General features: G+C 41.4%; 1 protein-coding gene across 1 annotated transcript; it reads left to right on the forward strand.

The window, feature by feature from the left end:
• Positions 1-242: 242 nt before the first annotated feature.
• trpm6 (transient receptor potential cation channel, subfamily M, member 6) lies at positions 243-19,727 on the forward strand. Its single transcript, XM_074671225.1, has 41 exons — positions 243-850; positions 984-1,063; positions 1,292-1,330; positions 3,036-3,225; positions 3,865-4,078; positions 4,384-4,508; positions 4,652-4,823; positions 4,911-5,085; positions 5,219-5,342; positions 5,424-5,496; positions 5,650-5,750; positions 5,862-5,996; positions 8,177-8,230; positions 8,384-8,518; positions 8,609-8,734; positions 8,992-9,260; positions 9,481-9,709; positions 10,707-10,859; positions 11,201-11,356; positions 11,510-11,638; positions 11,787-12,038; positions 12,118-12,292; positions 14,018-14,132; positions 14,230-14,426; positions 14,556-14,688; positions 14,825-15,257; positions 15,342-15,981; positions 16,139-16,233; positions 16,325-16,427; positions 16,579-16,625; positions 16,734-16,798; positions 16,887-16,912; positions 17,047-17,097; positions 17,191-17,256; positions 17,383-17,669; positions 17,775-17,857; positions 17,936-18,141; positions 18,235-18,286; positions 18,380-18,492; positions 19,158-19,218; positions 19,295-19,727. Exons 1-41 carry the CDS (start codon positions 833-835, stop codon positions 19,434-19,436), a joined length of 6,039 nt encoding a protein of 2,012 aa, XP_074527326.1. The 5' UTR covers positions 243-832; the 3' UTR covers positions 19,437-19,727.
• Position 19,728: the final 1 nt, after the last annotated feature.

The raw sequence follows: 19,728 nt of genomic DNA on the forward strand, positions 1-19,728 counted from the left end.
TCGCTTGTATCATACAGCTTGAAGTCCGTACTATATCGTTTGGACGGTGTTGTTTAACTTTTGGAAAGCAAAGAACGGCAGCAGGGCTTATAGTGAAGGAAAGAAATGTACGTTTACGACATGAAGAGTTTATCTCTTTCAACCGCGAGGTTTTTCTGGAGCACTTTACAGAAGTTTAGCTGAGATTCAGGCAGCTGTGGTTGAAGAGCATACGTTTTGCTCATGTACGAACGGTACTTGTAGTAGTAACACAGCACTGTGAAAATGTCCATTCACGTGGAAAATTCCTGCACCCTGTGGTAATACGAATATTAAATTACTGTTGGTACTAGTGTAGTCCAGGTATCCTAAGAGCACATTGTGCGGAAAGGCTCATAAGAGAATCATCACTTCAGTTAGTTTGGTATTACAGCAGTTTGTAAGCATCAAACGTGCTGTAGTTTTGTGAATAATCTCACATAGAGATGATGCGAGTTGGCATGTGGGTCATATAGAGATGTGTTTACTGATTCATACTCTGAGCTACATCAGATGCACGTCAAAGCTATAACACAGGAAGACCTCGCCTCTCAGCCATGTGTACTAATCTCAGGAAGAGGATGTGTGTGTGTCCTTTCATTCAGTGTTCTCCACTCAGAGAGACTATTGTTAAATGAGGAGAGGGAGCAGGCCAGATTTTCAAATACTAGGAGAAGCGGAGCTAAAAATAGTTAAAAAGGAAGTTTAAAGAGAGTTTGACTGTCTGTCTGGGATTCAAAGAGAGAAGTTCAGGGCTCTGTCACTGTGGACCTACAGTCAGTTCAGCAGATAGGCGACTGCTGCCAGCCCTGCGATGAGCTTCACTGAGAAGGTCACTGATAACATTCTCTTTACAAACAGTGTTGTTCGTCTACAGGTTTGGTTTGACAGTGCAGTTGAAAACTTCACACTTATCAGCATCAGTATCTGTTAACTGAAGTTAATGTTTTCTCTTCTCATTCCAGTCACGGAAGCCTTGGATAGAGGAAACCTTCTTCAGGAGGGAGTGTGTGAAGTTTATCCCTGCCTCTCGGGACATTCACAGGTAATTTCAAAGCTGACACATTGGTGAGCTTCCAAAAAGACTGTAAAGTACAAGTTTTTGTGATCACCAGAAGGAATTCAGTAGGGTTAATGAAGAAACTATGTGGTTTGTTTAGCACCAGTGGTTGAAAACATTCTGTAGGCAGAAGTATTTGGCTCTCAGCCCTTCCTTCCAGGAATAGAGACCATGTGGATTCCTTGGTAATGTGTTATTTCCCGTTTCTTACAGATGCATTCCTGTATGCCAAGTATGCCAAAGCTTGATCAGGTATGATTTATTAATTCAGTATTTGGTGATACCTCAAAACAGATATTTTCTTTAAATTCTCACACCCTGTTTTGATAAAGTGAAAGTGTTTTCATTGTCTGGGAATTTTTGTATGATTTCCCCCACCCTTTTTATTTCACCATTTCCTGTTGTTTCTTTCTCTTTGGCTTCTTCTGCTTTGATGTCCTGGCATATTGAAAACGTGTTAACTATTAAAGATCCTAACAGACTGAATATGATAAGAAGAACTTTTGTACTTTTTAAATTTCTTGTATTAATGTGTAAAAACACACATTGAGGAGGTGTTAACATTATTTACAGTGATGGAGATGTGCAGAGTAATGAGAGGTGTAATTTTAGTGGGCTGAAATATGTAACACCAACCTCACATTGCGATGTAGATCAAAGGTCAGAGGAAAGTAGAGAGGAAATGAGTGAGACAGGAAAACTGGAGGAAATGACGCACTGGATTTATTTTCATCTTAAATGAGCACATCAGGTGTCTTTAAATCAGTGGTTCCCAACCTTGTTTTGTTTTGTGTACCTACAGAGTATTTTTGTCATACCACGTGTCCCCCCTCTGTCATTATAATAGAATGTAAAACAACTGTCATATGAAAATCATTTTATTTTATCTCCTTCCTTTGAACATTTATTTCTCTGTAATTTTCTTCTTTTGAAGTTCAATTTAACATAAAAATCAATAATATGTCGCCTTGAAAATGAATAAGTGATATAAATAAATTAATAAACAGAATCAAAATAATCAACTGGCCTTAGTTACATACATTTCTTGTACCATTTACCACAAAAGATGGAGCACTGTTGAATAAGTCCCTTTTAAACTTTAAAACCCAGGAACAAAACACTAAACAAAATAATATTCAGATTCACTGTAGTAGTTACACTTTCTTTTCACCAGTCATCTCAGCTTTAATGAGACATTGAGCTTGCTTGTCTTTCATATTTACCTGGCTGCAGGTAAGCATCTGTTTTGATTTTGGGGAAAGTAGTTGTAGTGCATGCATGGGGACGGGACTAGATAAGCTCTGCTTCTCCCATCTTCCCTTTCGGACATGTACAATGTGATCATCTATTGACAATGTGTGATATTGTATAAGTGTGCTGACATGACCAGAATACAATCAAAAATCAAATCAAATCAAATCATACCATTTTATTGACAGGCTTATCTCAGTACTTCCAAGTTGGAAATGAGTTATTAGATGTTTATGTACCCCCTGCAATGTGTTTGCTTACCCCTAGAGGTACACAAATCCCTGGTTGGGAATCACTGCTTTAAATACTACCAAGAGCCTCTTTGTGATTGTGGGTGATGTTTGATTAATAAACTTTTGATCAACATTTTTAAAAACTAAATACATGTACAACAAATGAAAAATTAAACCAGTGATTTTAGAAAAGGTAACATTAGGTCAAAGACGTCATTTTAAATCTAGAGAATATGTGAATATAAATGAAGGAAAGGACAAAAGCCAAAAACCCCCACAATTGGTTAAAGTTTCACTGAAGAAATACATTTTAGTTTTCTTCTGACTGTCTTTAAGGAGCTTACTTCCTTGATGTCCTTGGGTGTGTCGGAAGTATTCAGACTTTTCTTTTGTACTTTCAAATAAACCAGAGAAGAATGATGGGTAAATCCTCACCTGATATGTACAGTTAAAAGAATCTTTCCACTGGTCAGATGTTGCTGTGGCCGCCTGATAGGAGAGCACTCATGGGAAGAGTCCGTCCGTCCTATATCCCTCCATCCTGGTCCAGGACAGGACTTAGAAGTGGACTGGTCTGTAGAGCTCCACACCAAAGCCAGTCCCACAAATGCCTATGGTATTGTAGACTTTGAGGACACAGCCACACGTGTCTGCCGGGCCAAGGTAAGTTAGTCTACAAACTTTACAGTGTGTGTGTGTGTGTGTTTCTCAGTCAAGAAAAAAAGAGGACTATACCAACACAAATGAGTGCAAATGTTGATGGAGAGCGTTAGGGCAGGGATGATATGCTTTTCTCCTGACTCATGTTTTTTTTAACGATTCTTGGGGTGCAGATTCAATTTAAATTGCGATTCTTTGATATTTATAATTTTCTCAAGTTTTAGTTTGCTTCCCTAACACCAGACCACATAAAAAGTTGATTGGTGATGATGATGTCTACAGGCTATATCAGGAGCCATATTTTCCCCCAAATGCCTATCATCTGAGTCAGAGAAAAACAATTCGCCCTCAGCTGGAGAAAAATATTAACTTTTTTTCAGCTAATATCCCAGCTTATAAACAAAGACTGAAATGGAGGATTTACGTTTAAAAAAAATAATAGTTCAATTTCTTTTTACAAAGACAAATACTTATATGAACTGATTTTTTCTCCCACCACTAGAAAGCAAAAAAAGACAAGGCTTTGGCCTCTGATTTTTTCTGTTAGGTTTGCTTTTAATGAGGAAATTATGTATTTCAAAATTACGTTGATGGGTGAGAAAAGCACCAAGAGCTTTGCACTTCTCTCTGTGTCCTCTTCAGTATATTCGTGTGGCTGTGGACTCGAAGCCAGAGCAGCTGCTCCAGCTGATGCTGCGGGAGTGGCAGATGGAGAGACCTAAACTACTACTGACCGTCCAAGGGGGCTCAGAGAACTTCACTCTGCCCCCTAAAGTCAAGCAGGCCTTCTGCAAAGGTCTGGTGACTGCTGCTCTCAGCACAGAGGCGTGGATACTGACTGATGGCATCAACACTGGTGGGTGTGACAAATGGCCAAAGATGAGTCTTTCTTAATCACATGTGTCTATGTTTATGATATTATAAGTTGGATTTTTCAGAGGATCTAAATATCAGTTTTTCCTCCCTTCATCAAAGCATGAAATCTCTTCAAAGAGTTTCACTCTGCTCATAATCATTATCAGGAGTAATCTGAGGGATGCTAAGTGTGCTGTGTTTGTGGTTGAAAAAGTAGAATTGAGCAGATTCCCAGCAAGTTGTTGCTTCATGCCCGTTCTTAGAGTATGAGTTTTGTGTTTGTTGTATTTTCTGCATACTCTCTAGGTGTGTCAAAGTACGTGGGCGAGGCAGTGAAAACATTTGGTGGCCACGATCTGAGGAAGAGAAACACAATCGGCATAACACCCTGGGGAGTCATTGACAATAACACTGATCTTATAGGAAGAGATGTGAGAGCCAAGACTCTAAATATAGTAGAATTTGATTTCATTAACCCTGAATCTAATAGAATGAAATAGGATATGACTTTGAACAGACGTCTCTGACATGTTTTTTTCTGAACACAAAGTAACTTTCGCTCCCTGTGGCTCAGGTGTTCAGGCCTTATCAGCCGATGGGAAACCCTTTGAGTAAGAGGGCCTGTCTGAACCGTTTCCACTCCCACTTTGTCTTTGTGGACGATGGAACGCTGGGTAAACATGGCTGCCAACAAGGCCTCAGGAGGAAGCTGGAGAAACACATCCAGCAGCAGAAGATACACCCTCGTAAGTTGTGTGTGTACTTGTGCTTTGTTATACATTCATAAAGTGAAAAAAGGTTTAATGTGACACATTTCTCTTCCTCCTTTGTAGGACTGAACCAAGGGGTACCTGTGGTGTGTGTGGTGGTGGAGGGAGGCCCTGCCCTTGTGTCCACAGTGTTGGAGTATGTTAGCAGTGTCCCGCCTGTGCCGGTGTTTGTCTTTGAAGGATCGGGCAGGGCTGCTGACCTGCTTGCTTTCTTACACAAGCAGACATCTGTGGATAGGTTTGCCTTCTTTATGTTAATGTTTACCATTTCTACCTCATTGTGCCAAATAAAACTACAAGTGACACTTTTAATCGTAGGTAATCATGAGCTGACATTTCTCTAATATAACATATTAACTTCTTATCTAAAGACAGCTGGATGATGACATTCGAGCAGATTTCCTTGTCAGGATTGCAAATGTGTTTGGAGTCGAGGAAGCAGAAGCCTTTCATCTCTTTAAACTCCTCCTGCAGTGCATGGATCACAGGCAGTCTGTAGGTGAAACACTGTTGAGAAATGAGCATGTTGTGTTTGAACACATGGAATAACCACTTTGATATGTCTCTAAACCACAGATAACCATCTTTGACTCAGAGTCAGAGGAGCAGATGGCGCCTGATGCAGCTATTTTGACAGCTACTCTCAAGGGTATTTGTTTTCCCCCTCACCCAATCATCTCAGTAGATTTTTGTAGGAGTAGTTGAATTAACTGGACTTTTTGTTACAAGGAGTCAAACCTCTTGATGTGACAGAGCTGTGTTAAAGATTTTCTTTCTGTTTTATGTTTGGTGGGATGAACAGGAACAAAGGTGAGCCCTGCAGAGCAGCTGAGCATGGCCCTCGCCTGGGACCGAGCCGACATTGCTCAGAAAGATGTCCTGGTGTACGGACAGCACTGGCAGGTGAGACCGTAGACTAAGTGAATCAGTAATGATGCTCTTGTGAAGAAATACAGAACATCCCAGAATCTTCCTCGTAGTTTTAATGATCACGGTAACTGTGTGACTCTTTAGGAGGGTTCCTTGGAGCAGGCCATGCTGGATGCTTTGGTGATGGATCGGGTCAGTTTTGTCAAGCTGTTGATTGACAATGGGATGACTATGACACGTTTCCTGACTGTGGATCGCCTTGAGGAGCTCTACAGCACGGTAACTACCACCTTTACAAATATTTGAGCCTGACTATGTGGAACTATTTCTGACTGATATGAAACCAGAGAGATGAAAGGGTTACTAATACGGTAACAACACATGGCTTCTCTCTATCGGAGTGACAAGGACGCTTTCATGCCCAGATTATGCAGCAGTTTTACAATTATGGTTTAAAGCTATGGTGTACGATTTGGAAGCTTTGTACCTCTTAATAACACCATTTATAGGGCTGTCATGGTCCTATGGTCAAATCTGCACGATATAAAGACCAAAAAGAACAAAAAAAATCCATTCAATATATCCGCTGCAAAGCTGCATACTAGTTGACCAATCCGAACTGCGCATGGCATGCGCGGTTCGGATTGGTCCGTGAGTTCATCCAATCCCCTGTCTCCCTTGCTTCGCATCGTCATGCCCATGGTCCCACCTCGTCCGTCCCCACTACCCCTCTCACGTCAGCTAGCTGCTCAGCTACCGAAGCGTCATGGAGCCAGAGAAGACAGAAACCAGGAAGCTTTTACTGTTACCCTCCACAGGGAAGGGAAGAAAAGGAAAACTTTTCAAGGAAAAGGCTGAAGCAAGGAAGAATTATGAGTGATACAGGTGACAACAGAGACTGAATATTGGAGAAATGTATGACCGGTGAAAAAAGCTGCAGAGGGATTTGGGACTGAAGACTGACGCAGAGACAGCTGAGTTTCTGTTGAACAGGTAATGTCTTTGTTTAACACAGTGGGAGATGTCAGCTGAATAACTCTGGTTAGTCTGTGCCTGTACTGGCTAATGACTGAACGCTGCTGGTCGGAACGGGTCGGCTGTGTCAATAGATTTTAGCATGAGTTAGCCACACATCTTTAGCATTGTAAACTGAGCTGGTGAAGATACGCCGAGAAAGTTAAAGCCTCGCCCACAGTTGTCTCTGTTATGATCAGCTGGGAGTGGCAACGCCAGACCTGCTTGAAAAAGCTACCACTGTGTGTTTTAAGGAGGATGACTGTCTTGTTTGTGATATTTTCTGCCGGCCGCTTCTTGCTCTGTCGGAGGGGGGCGTGTTGTTATGAGGCGAAGAAGGGCGATACGGGATTTTGGAACATGGAGGGGAGGAGTGAGTGAGGCTGCGTTTTTTAAATGTGTCTCATCAGCCAAACTGGGTTTTAGATCGTAGACCATAGCTTTAAGTAAACTGAACAATTTAAACTGCTCCATGTGCCACAGACAGCATGAAGTGTTATAATCTCTGGAGTTGGTCCATGCTCTACCTCTAATATTTTGACATGCCTCAGTGTATTTGTTGCTTTGCTTCTAGATAAAGAACAAACTCGTAACAAATAAATAAATCTTATAAGAGGTGGGAAAAATTGATGTATTGCTGTATCAGGATTTTTTGTTTAACGATTTGAAATTAAGATTTTTTTTTCAAAAATCTTTTTTTTTTTTCAAATTTAAATCCTTCATTTTAGTTTTAGTTGATAAGCTGGATTGTGCATTGTTCAGGGGGAAGATATGGCTCCTGATATAGTCTGTAGACATCATCATCATAATTCAACTTTTTCACTTGGTCTGGCGTTAAAAAAGCAAACAAAAAATCACAATTTTAATCAAACAGGCACCCGAAAGAATTTTAAAAGAAATCGAATCAAGAGAAAAGCATATTTCCCAGGCCTGAATCTCATTGAGCTTTCCTTTGTCAAAGAAAATCCTGTCTCATGTAACTTTTTTATTATTACTGTACTGCTCCTCCTTTTGTTTACCCACATGTTTCTGTGTAAAGAGAGAAGAAAAGGTGTTTTACTCATGAAGTAAACAATAAATAAGTGTAGCTTTGATGGGAATCACAGTAATGCTCTGTAAGTGTTTTGCACAAACAAGCTGTGTTCCCTGGTCAGCTGCGTTCAGGATCTTCTAAGTTGTTGTTTTTGGATTCCTCTGAGATCACAAGACTCAGTATCATCAGTAAGCTTTTGCTTGGCTTTCTACACACTGTCTTTATCTTTAGCGCATTAGGGCCTGCTTAATTATTCATTACTCTGGGACAATAAGCCCCCCTCAGAAACGAGCTAACAATCCCAGATCTGCTACTGTACTTGCTGTGAAAAATGCTTAATTTTTTTTTTTGCTGCTGGCATTTTTCTTCTTGCTGTTTCTTCCCTTTCAAAATAAAACATCTTTCTCCCTAGTCACAAGGGCAGACAGACCGTTTTCTCCACCACCTTGTTGAAGATGCAAAACAGGTGAGTAGTAACCTGTGCACACCTTGTCTGATAACACTGATCACTTAGTGTTGATTATCTTTTACACAAAATATTAAGCAGCTCTCATTTGTGCCTCATCTGTCTATAAAAGTGCTATTTGTTCACTGTTTCTGTGTTTTTGTGTCTGAACAGACGTCTCTTCCTCGAGGTTATCGCCTCTCCCTCATCGACATGGGCTTGGTGATAGAGTATCTGATTGGAGGAGCGTACCGCAGCACCTACACAAGAAAACACTTCAGGGCTGCCTACAGCCGCCTGCAAGACAAAGTGAGCATCCACAGTTTGTAGCTTTTTTTGTATTATGTGCTCAACATGATTAAATGGCTTGACTTGAAGTTATTTGTCTGGTGTGTGCAGGAGGGCAGACGGGACAGCTCTGCTTCCCTTTCCAAACAGAGACGGGGATTAATACTGACCTCTAACTTGGGCAGGAGTGTTCAGGATCTGCATTTCTTTAGAACCGCTCAGCCCTGCAAACCAAAGGTCAGTAGGTCATAGAGATCTATATTGGTATATTGGTACATTGGTATGTTGTGTAATCTTGATTCACAGAATTATAACAGAGAGACAAACTGCTCCTGAAGATTAGCCACATGTTACAAAAACTATTTTACACATGACTGTTTTTTCACTTTTCCCCCTGTCTCTTCTCTGTCTCTCATTGTCTTTTTTCTTTCTGCTTCTCTCCATCTTTGTTTGCAATGTTTCTGTCCTCATGCTCAATGTTTCCTAAACAAAAGCAAGACATGCCACGACGTAGTAGTCAAGATATCGCGCCGACCCCAAGTCCTGGTGAACCTCTGCTCCTGGTTTCCTTTAACTTCAACGACCTGTTTGTGTGGGCTGTGCTTCAGCAGCGTCAACAGATGGCGCTGTTTCTCTGGCAGCATGGCGAGGAGGCACTTGCACGGGCCACTGTGGCCTGTCAGCTGTACCGCTCCATGGCTTTTGAGGCCCGGCAGAGCAGTATGGATGACAACATTGCTGAGCGTTTAAAGACATATTCACTGTGAGTGTGAACATGTTACTGACTGTAATGTGTGTTTTTATGTTGCCACAGCTCCAACCTTATAATGCTGTGGTTATATGATTAGAGACTCAGTCAGTAGTTGTGCTCTTGTCTCCTTTAATGCGAGCTAGTCTTAAAAATGTTTTTTTATCGGTTTGTTTGTGAAAGCTGGTTTATTTTTCTTTTACGGCTGCATATCTTTTCTCCCTCTGTGTCTCAGAGAGTTTGGTCAGCTGGCAGTTGATGTGTTAGACTGTGCGTTTCGTCAGAACGAGCAGATGGCCATGAAGCTGCTGACTTCAGAGATGGAGGCTTGGAGCCACTTCACCTGTCTGCAGATGGCTGTCTCCTCGTGTCACAGACCATTCGTCTCACACTCCTGCACACAGACTCTCCTCACAGATCTCTGGACCGGTCCACTCAACATGAGGAAGAACTCCTGGCTGAAGGTAAACATCGTAAACACAGAGTTTTTTTTTCTTATTAAAGTGGGTAAAGTTCTGATTATGTCCATGTTTGTAATACTACAAACATTATGTCTAAGTGCTCCCAAGACTGATATTGAATATAAATAGGAAAAAAAATCTACATGGTTAAGTTTAAAGTTAGGGTCTGCATGATTTTTTGTTACTTGTTTGTAAACGCAACATTAAAACTGCTCCTCCTTGGATCAGTCCCCAGCAGTGGTGCACTCACTAGCCCATGACCCTGTTTTACACTCACTATCAACACGCAAAGTCACTTGCGCACTGGGCGTGCTGTGATTTTCTGAGGTAACCACAATTATTCTCTGCCCGGGAACATCCCTTTACAACCAAAACATCAACATATAGGCAGAGGAGAGGATTGAGGCAGACACAGACACTGACTCTGACACACACACACATATAGAGGCCCAGAAGTGAGGGTTGAACAAGATTATTCCTGTAAAAGTTGACATTTTATTTTTTTGGGGAAAATCCTACAGATCTTACTTTTAAATTATTATGAACCAAAACTGAAATCTTATTAAGTGGTTTTGTCTTTTTTTCTTAGTGAAAAATTTTCTTATCATACTTGATGTGAGCCACATTCACCAGACCAGTCCAACAAATGTCTTATTTCGAGTCATTTCAAGGAAAATTGAGGTGTGAATATCTTGTAACAGGTACAAAAAAAATGCTAACAGGGTAAGAGAAAAGTGACCAGTGTTAGACATTATTCTAATTTCAAGAAACTAGACGAGCACATTTTTTCTTACCCCACTGGCAGATAACTTTTACTTGTTACAAACAATTCAGTCCTCATTTTTTCTTAAAAAAACTGAAAACAAGAAGTTTGTGACTGTGGCTCACATCAAGTATGAGCAGAAAATTTTTACTGAAAAAAAAAAAAGACACTTGATAAAATTTTAGTTTGCAGTGCATTGTTTCTTGATAAACGTTACACGATATGTCTTTATTCCAGATCATTTTGAGCCTTCTTGTACCTCCAGCAATTCTGCTGCTGGAATTTAAAAGCAAAGCTGAAATGTGCCATGTGCCACAATCCCAAGAGGTGATGCTGTTTGGACTTGACGCTGTGAAGTCAGCACCAGCCCACGAAGGAACTGAGCATGTGGTAAAGCACCTGGAGCTGACCCAGGGTCACATCTTCTGTTGTGTTTTTGTCTGAAGTCCATTTTCGTGGTTATAATCTAACAGTAAACAAAAAAAAAAACAAGTTATTTCACTGCTGGTGTCGTTCAAAGGACTTCAGCAGTATGAGAATATAACTGAGAAGCCAAAACATCCTACTTGTGTTTTTGTTTTTTTGACAAGCACTGCCAAGATGTTGTTGTCGCATTCTGGCATTTTTCTTCTTTTACTGTTTTAATTGAAACCCCATCACACTTTATCTGTGTTTTACTTCTATTCTCTTTTCCTCCGTTCCCTCTTCTCCTCTTTTGTCTCCTCTCACAGGCCGGGCAGGACGCTGAGCGAGGCTCTTCTCTACACGGCAGGTGTCTTGGTCCTGTGTCAGAAACGGTTTCCTCTGTGACTCTGCAGTGTCTGTCTTGGATCAAGACAGTCTACGAGTTTTACAAGGCTCCTGTTGTCAAGTTTTGGTTTCACACAGTACGTTGTTGCAGCTTGTACTGAGAATACACCTGTTTCTGAACACCGGTAACCCTTTTAGAGGGATGCAGTGGATGTGTTATTCCCTTTCCAAGTTTATAATCTCCCTGTGTTATTCTCTAAAATGTTTTCTTGTTTTATTTTTGTTTTTAGATTTCCTACTTGGGCTTCCTGATGTTGTTTTCCTACGTCATCCTGGTGAAGATGGGGGATCAGCCCAGCGCTCAGGAGTGGCTGGTGATATTCTACATTTTGTCAACTGCAGTGGAGAAAACCAGAGAGGTAAGAAAGCTGCTAAAGGGACATGTAGCCTGCTTTGAGTTTTATGATTTAAAGTAACTAGAGTTAAATAAAGTATTGTGTTTTACACAAATCTGTAACTCCATGCCACACACTAAATATGGGCAAACTCAAATGTACTGTTTGTTAGGTACTGATGTCTGAGCCAAGGAAGCTGAGCCAGAAGCTGAAGATCTGGTTCTCAGAGTACTGGAACATATCAGATTTTGTTGCCATCCTCCTCTTCCTCGCTGGACTGGTGATGCGCTTCTTTGATGATCCGTTCCGGAAGGCAGGCCGCATCAGCTACTGTCTGGACATCATCTTCTGGTTCGTTAGGTTGATGGATCTGCTGGCTGTCAATCAGCATGCTGGTCCATACCTCACTATGATCACCAAGATGGTGGGTGAAGACTGGTCACTCGTACTTGGAGAAAAAGGTGAAGGAGCTAAATCTATTTTCCTCCTCTCTCTCTGTTCAGACCAGAAACATGTTCTTCATCGTGGTGATGATGGCGATAGTGCTGCTGAGCTTTGGCGTGTCTAGGAAGTCCATCCTCTCTCCTACAGAGGAGCCATCCTGGAGCTTGGCCCGAGACGTAGTCTGTCAACCCTACTGGATGATATATGGAGAGGTCTACGCTGCGGAGATAGACGGTATGACCTCTGGGGCGGGAACAAGATACTTATTAAGAACATGGTTATTGAAGACGGTAGAGTTTCCTAATTTCTTTCCCCAGATAGGAGGAAACATTCACAGATCAGGGGAAGTAAAACTTTGTTAACCCCTTACTGCCTGAATTAACTAACAGTTATATTATGAAATTCTCTCTTTGTGTTTTTGCATTCTTACGGATGCTAAATTGAGGGGACTCATTGGAGACTTTAAGTAGCACACAGCGGTTATAACTAAATTATATTAAATTTATAGATATGAGAAGTTCACCCTCTCACCAATACATTGTGACATAGTGTCTTTGATATGACCCTTGGTGTGTGTGTAGAATATGAATCAAAAAGACATTAGAAGCAGACAAAGGTCATTTTTCCTGCATCAAGACCTGACAGAGTATGTCGCAAAGGACCTCTTTCACAATACATGTAATTTTGCCCACAGCCCAATTTTTTGTTTATTGTGTGGTATTTGTAGTACACCCAGAGACTCCCAAGAATATACCTTTAGAAAATCCAAAAGTCATCCAGGGCCTGTACTATGACCTATTTTATGATCATTGCCACAGGTGTGAGCCAGGGTGCACACTTTACCCCAAAACTTACTCAAACACAAATAATAAATCATCAAATTGGGTCAAATCACCTTCACTGAAGTCTGGTGCATCTTTTGAAATCAAATGTAAAACTAAGTATTACAAATGAAAGAAGTTATTGAATTTTAACTGGGAAAAAAAAGTTTTTTAATGATTTTTTTCAACAAATTCAATTCTTTAGAGATGTGTCTGACCAATTTACAGTTGCTGTACACCTAAAATACTTACACATTATTTGGCCACATATATATTCTCAAAGTGGGAAAAAAATCATCAAATTCTGAGACCGGTAGAGTTGTTCAATTAACAGGTTGGGTTACTGTGGTAGAATCAGGATACATGTCTTGTATATCAGGGAACCTTTAAAGATTTGTTTAGAATTCATCGTTTAAGTATGATTTCTTTCACAATTTGGATGCTAGATTAAAAAAACATTTCACACGAAATGTTATTCATTTTAATATTGAACAGCCACAAAGGGCCTGTATATTATGCCTTTGTGATGAGATAATAATGAGCCATTGATACAAGTAAAAACCGATGCATTTTTGGATTGTTGTAATCAGATTGTATATATCTACAATGACAGCAATACATAAACATTACTTCTGTCAATTTCTGTTTCTAGTACTTATATATATACATGTAATCTGTTTTATGGCCTTTGTGTCTTTTTGCATAGCAATGGCTTGGACAATTTTAATTTGTAGACTGGAACTATAGTAAGGGAAAGGGGATCTGAGAAATCCATAAGATGTATGATTGGCTGGTTGAAGGAAAATGAAGCATGGACCAAAATATCTAGTCCTTTTAGCCGATCAGTCTCACAGTAAATCAATCCACGCTTGCTTGACTCACGTGTGACTCACCTATTATCAATGTGTACATAAAATAAAGCTTAAGTGGACAACTGTGCTGTTTTGCCCAGCTTTTGAAGCTTCAGTCTTTGAAACCTCATTATACAGTACAGTATTCCAAAGGGGCAGTGAGGAGTTTCCAAGTGATCTTGAGAAAGTCTCCCCTTTAGATATTTGCCTGGTTGTAACCCACACTTTACTTTTCTTATTGCTGATAGAGCAACATCTGTGTGTTTGTGTGTTTTTTATGCTCACAGCATGTGATGACGGTCGTCCATGTCCTCCTGCTGCTTTTCTTACACCGCTCCTCCAGGCTGTCTACATGTTCTTCCAGTATATCATCATGGTCAATATTCTCATCGCCTTTTTTAAGTAAGTTTATCATAAAATACTCTAAATTTAATTTGCAGTGGAAGACAAAAGGTTTATTAAAATATGTGAAAATCAATATTTGTCTTCTTGATAACAGCAACATCTACTTTGATATGGAATCAACATCCAGTAAGCTGTGGAAGTACAACCGTTATCGCTACATTATGACCTATCAGGACAGGCCGTGGCTGCCTCCGCCCCTCATCCTTCTCAGTCACATGACCCTTGGATTGAGAGCCATCTACAGGAGGTGTAGAGGAGATGCTGAGCAGGGGGATAGAGGCTCTGGGCTCAGTGAGTACCACAGTTTCCTGTCTGGAGATAGAAAGCTAATTCAGCAGCTATCTGTGCACATGTTTTCATCCAATTTACCACAAAGGTTAAGAAATAGATGTCCTCACATGTTTCACCCACTGACTTCAGAGCTGCTCCTGGGCCATGAGGATCGTAAAAAGCTCCATGAGTTTGAGGAGAAATGTGTTCAAGTGTACTTTCTTGAGAAGAGTGATGATGTCCAGAGCAGCCAGGCAAAGAGGATCAGAGCCACAGCTGAGAGGTTGGATTTGCAGTATTCAGTCACACAGTTAACCAACTGTTTTTTGCTGCTGTAAGATTTCGTAGATAGAGAGAGTAGCAAACGTGTAAACATATTCAAAGGTCATAAAAAGATGTGTTTTCATTTCTCCCACCAGAGCCGAGGAGATGTGCATGATTGTGGGGGAGGTCTCAGAGAAGGTCATCTTTGTTCAGGACAGCCTGTCGGGGTTGGACTCTCAGCTGGGTCAACTGCAGGACCTGTCCGTGCTGGCTGTGGACACCCTCACCCTACTCTCTGCCTCTGACAGCTTGCATCAGAAGGAGGCGCGCCTGGCTCAGTGTGGATCAGTCATGGCGTCCCAGCACATCCTCCCTCACAGCTGGACCCTCCCACACTGGAGCGGAGCTGAGCGTGATGTGGCTAACACGGGCCGAGCCTCGTCTAAGTCATGTAAGAGTACCCCGCCTTCTTTATTGAAGGGCTTTACTCTGGCGGGCAGCAGGCTGGCATCACAGGAGTGTCACATCAGAAGGAGTAGGGGAGGAAGACAAGGACACACTGAGGAAGGAGAGGAGAGAGCAAAAGAGGTGCTTGGTGTTTAAAAGCTTTTATGGCAAGTTTTAACGTCTTAACTTCAGAGTGTTTTATTCAGATCATGTTCTGTCCTCCAGGACTCACAGCGTGCTGCTGAGCATTTGGGTGAGAGCTGGCAGGGAGGCTCCAAACCTGCATCCCACCCCTCGCTCTCTCACCTTCATGGAGGCGCAGTTCATCTTGGTGGTTTCAGAGGTCAGACTCCCACTGAGTCCTGTGGACCATCCCGCTCTGGATCTCCTTTTTCTCCCAGAGGCTTAGAGTCGCCGCAACATAAACTCTGGACATGTGACCCATACTTGTACCCTAATCAGGAGGAAACATCCATGGAAGAGGAGGAGGAGGAGGAGAAAGAGGAAGAACAAAGAAAGCTGTCTAAAAGTGAAGTATCCAAAGCCTCCAGCAATGCCCTCCTGTTGTCTGACCCTCAGGACATCTCTGAGGGTTTGGTGAATCCTGCTTTTTCTCAGAGTGATTCATCAAGCTCTCAGTCCAGACCCCTGAAGTCATCCAGGCGAGCCTGTCTGTCCAGAGACCGTCCTTATGGCTACAGCAGGTCCCTGTCATCCAGTGTGGAGAATATGGCTTTCTCTGGGGCTCCTCTTTGTGAGATGAGGGCCTCAGTTTCCTCTCTGACTGAACCAATGAACAAAGAGAGTTTACCTCATGGGCGGGCTTTTAAGGACGACGCGTTGAGGCGGTGCAGCAGGAGCAGAGGTAATACGATTCAGGTGTTAAAGAAATCATGTGTAGTTATTTTTTTTATCATCATCTATTACATGAACCAAAAGAAGATGTTTTCACTGATACTCTTTATGTTGCAGAATCGTAGTTCACATTTTGTCAGCTGATGTGATTGTTTTTGTTTGTGCAGAGTGGTCCAAGTCTTCTGACTTTACTCAGGTCGATCGCGAAGAGAGAACCCAAAACAGGAAGATGGTGAAGATTCAAGAGAGAAGTCCAGACTCTGTAACTTAACATGAGAGCAGACTGTCCTGTTTTACATCCACACTGAAACATTGCTTGATATCCTTTTCCTTTACCTATAATGAAAACCAAGGTAACCATGCAGTCCCACCTGTCTGATGCCTGCTGGAGGAGGCTCAAGAGACTGAGAGGAGAACCTAAATGTTGGTCAGCGTCAACCAGCCTCAGTCAGCTCAGTAAGGACCTACGGACAAATTAGATTTTGTTAGATTTTACCAATTTAATATGTAAACTTCTTAGAATAAGGATAAAAGATGAGGAACAGTGACCTTAAAAAAGTTTAATTTATAAGTTAATAAAAGTGAATATTTGTCTGTTTTTTTGTAGATTTTGAACCCATGGATCTGTTGCAGAAGCAAGTGTTTTCTCACAAGGTGAATCTGTTCATAACTCTTGGAATAATGTGAAGTTTTTGTAATTGAAACATACATGAATGTATAACATGTCAGTGAGAACCTGATTATCTTTGCTTTGGCTTTCAGGAAATGTGCAGCCCCACTCACTCTGCGTGGAGCAGTTTGGCCAAACCAATGAGCCGCAGATCCTCGTAAGTCTGTGTGTCGTTTGTCTTATTTTTTAAAAATTTATTACAAAAGAATTTGGACTAAAATAAGTTTTTGTGTGTTTATTTGTAGTTTGCAGAGTGGGATTGCTCCTGAAGGTATTTCTGAACATGAAGTTTGAACATTTTTCAGATAGATTATTTGTTTATAAAGTTGATTAATTTCCTTTCCACATTATCTCCAATTAAAGCTTTTGCTTTCGGTATTTTTGTCTTTATTTTTCTCCCTGCAGTAAAGAGCTCGTCGTTCCAGTCCATTGAAAATTTGTATTCCCACTATTCAGGTATGAAGACGGTTCACTGACCTATGATTGGCTGTAGCTGGAAACATTTTGGATGCACTGAACCTGTGTGAGTTGTGTTTTTGTGTTTCACAGCTATGGAGAAAAACAACCTGATGAGACTGGCTCAGACTATTCCCTTCACTCCTGTTTCTATTCTGGGTAACTTAAACGTCTGGTATCTCAATCACCCTATTTTTCACGTGTTAGAGATATTTTCTTTTAAAAAATGTAACCTTCTCTCTTTCCTTTCACTTACTTTATAAATTATGTCTTAATTTTTGTCAGGAGGTGAAGAGGTGAGCGTCTACTCTCTGGAGGAAGTGACCTCTGAATCCAGCACAGTCTCATCCTGGTCCTCACAGGGCCTGTCTGCTTTACTGCAGCCTCTCTCCAGTGAGGAGGGCTCTCTGGATGGGGGTCTACGGCAGGGCCTCAGGGTGCTGTGCACCTGGGCTGAACAGGATGTACTCAGACCAGGTCTAGTGTATGTGGTCAAAGCCTTCAGGCCGGAGGTGGTTCGTGCTTGGCAGAGGTACTTCCATGGCAGCACGGCTCTGCAGCTCTGTTTAAGGGTGAGTGTACTTTAAAAAAACACAAATTTATATTAATTTAGTGACATTTCAACAGTTATGCCTCAGTTTTAACTTCATAACAGTCTCCGTTTGATGTTCCTGCAGGAGATCCAGCAGCAGAGAGCTGCTCAGAAGATGATGCAAGTATTCAACCAGGTCAAACCAGATGATATTCATCACTCTCCAAGGTGGGGTGTATATGTGTGTGTTTATGTTTGTGTGTTTGTGTGTCTTTGCCTCTACAATCAGTCTTTTGTCTCCAAAAGTTTTCTAGATGTTTCCCTGGTCCTATGGCAATCTAACGGCCAGTGGCTGACAATTGAAAACCACATGTCGGGTGACTTCAGGAAGTACAACAACAACACGGGAGAAGAGATCGCCCCCTGCTGCTCACTAGAGGAACTTCTTCTTGCGTTCTCACACTGGACATATGATTACTCATGCAGAGAACTGCTAGTGCTTGACTTACAAGGTGGATTCTTTCTATCGCAGCATGAGTCACTAAATTTTTGTCTACATATCCCCTTTTTTTAAATTATTTTTTAAATAATTTTTTTCTTTTCAGGGGTTGGAGAGGTATTGACTGATCCTACAGTCATCATGGCAGACGATCAAAGGTGCAGTAAAATAGTTACACCTTGTCCTTTGGTTTTAAAATCAGACACAGATAACATTCAGACGGATAAAAACATGTTCTGATCCTGTTGCAGTGTGAGCCGGGGTGAGATGCTGTTTGGCCCTGATAACCTTGGCGAAGCTGCCATTAAAGGTTTCCTGCAGAAACACTCTTGTGGAGCCTGCTGCCGCCGCTTAGGCCTGTCAGGTTAGGAAAGGAGAGATTTTGTTTTGTTTTGTGCAAATGTGTGTGTGTGTGTGTGAGAGAGAAAGCGAGAAATAGAGAGGGTGAGTGGATGTCTGTGTTAACACTTTGAAATACAATAAGAAAACAGAGTTTTGTCTTAAACTATATGCGACTCCCATTCCTGAGCGTCTCCACTGTCATCTGACTATTTGGCGTGTGCGTCTGTGTGTGTGTGTGTGTGAATGTATGCGTATGCCACCTATGTGTCGTCACTCAGGAGGCCGATGTTGGCTCTGAGATGAATCCCCAACAGCCTCAAATGAAGACAACACACACCAACAGCCAGTTAATTAAGCCGCGAGTGTTCGTTTATTTCTATAACAACAGTGGTGTTCGAGGCGTGGGGGTGGGCCCTGCTTTGTGCGTTGTGCTCCGCGGCCTTTGATTACGTATTAATCATGTCTTTGTGCTGGCGATGTGCTGCTGAGACATTAGCTTTGATTAGCTATTAATTAACGTCTCTGGGTAGGCACGATACCGGCATCTAGAGGATAACTGCTCGAAAAGAAACTGTGCTCAAAAACAAACAAGCCCAGCAAACAAACACACAAACACTCAGACACACTTGTTTTGATATTTCAAAGGTGTGTTGTGTTTCCTCTTCCTCTTCTTGTGTCCTCTCCAAGATTTCTCCAACAAATCAAACCAAATTATTCATGCGGGATGCGCGGACTTCCTCCCAGGCCTGTCAGTATTCTCTTTCTTGTGGTAATGACTGTGTTATTGGAGCGACACTTTGCTAACTGATGTTTCTGTTGTTCAGATTTGAGGAAGCGTCCGGACAGCTGCAGAGCAGAGAGAACATCAGGGAGAGAAGACGACAAATCCGGGATATAACCTTTGACCCAGGAAGTAGGGAAAAAAGACACATGCACTTTAAAATGCACATGAACAGACTGTCTTAACACACAGGTATTCTTACAAAACACTTCTGTGTCTTTTGTCAGATTTCTTTGCAGATAGAAAGGTAAGAATTATATGCAACTGGATTTAAAAAAAGATATATAATACTTCATATAATCGTAAATACACAACATACTAAAATTATAAAATTATAGAGATATGATGATGATAGTTGTTTTTGACATGTGTGTGCTGGTTTATCTGAAAAATATACCAAAGATATTTTTATGTGTGGCAAAATGTTACTATGTATATAAGAGACAGAAAAATGGACAAAAATGCACCCATAAAATT

Source organism: Halichoeres trimaculatus, unplaced genomic scaffold (assembly GCF_033239565.1).
Source record: "Halichoeres trimaculatus isolate MK-OKI-2021-1 unplaced genomic scaffold, fHalTri1.1 fHalTri1_scaffold_5, whole genome shotgun sequence".
Taxonomy (NCBI): domain Eukaryota; kingdom Metazoa; phylum Chordata; class Actinopteri; order Labriformes; family Labridae; genus Halichoeres; species Halichoeres trimaculatus.

What these genes read in the sequence shown, in the direction of transcription:
- trpm6 (XM_074671225.1), top strand. An exon ending in GCCTCTCGGGACATTCACAG is followed by an intron (nt 1,064 to 1,291) that starts GTAATTTCAAAG and finishes CGTTTCTTACAG; the next exon opens with ATGCATTCCTGTATGCCAAG. An exon ending in CACTCCTGTTTCTATTCTGG is followed by an intron (nt 17,257 to 17,382) that starts GTAACTTAAACG and finishes AATTTTTGTCAG; the next exon opens with GAGGTGAAGAGGTGAGCGTC.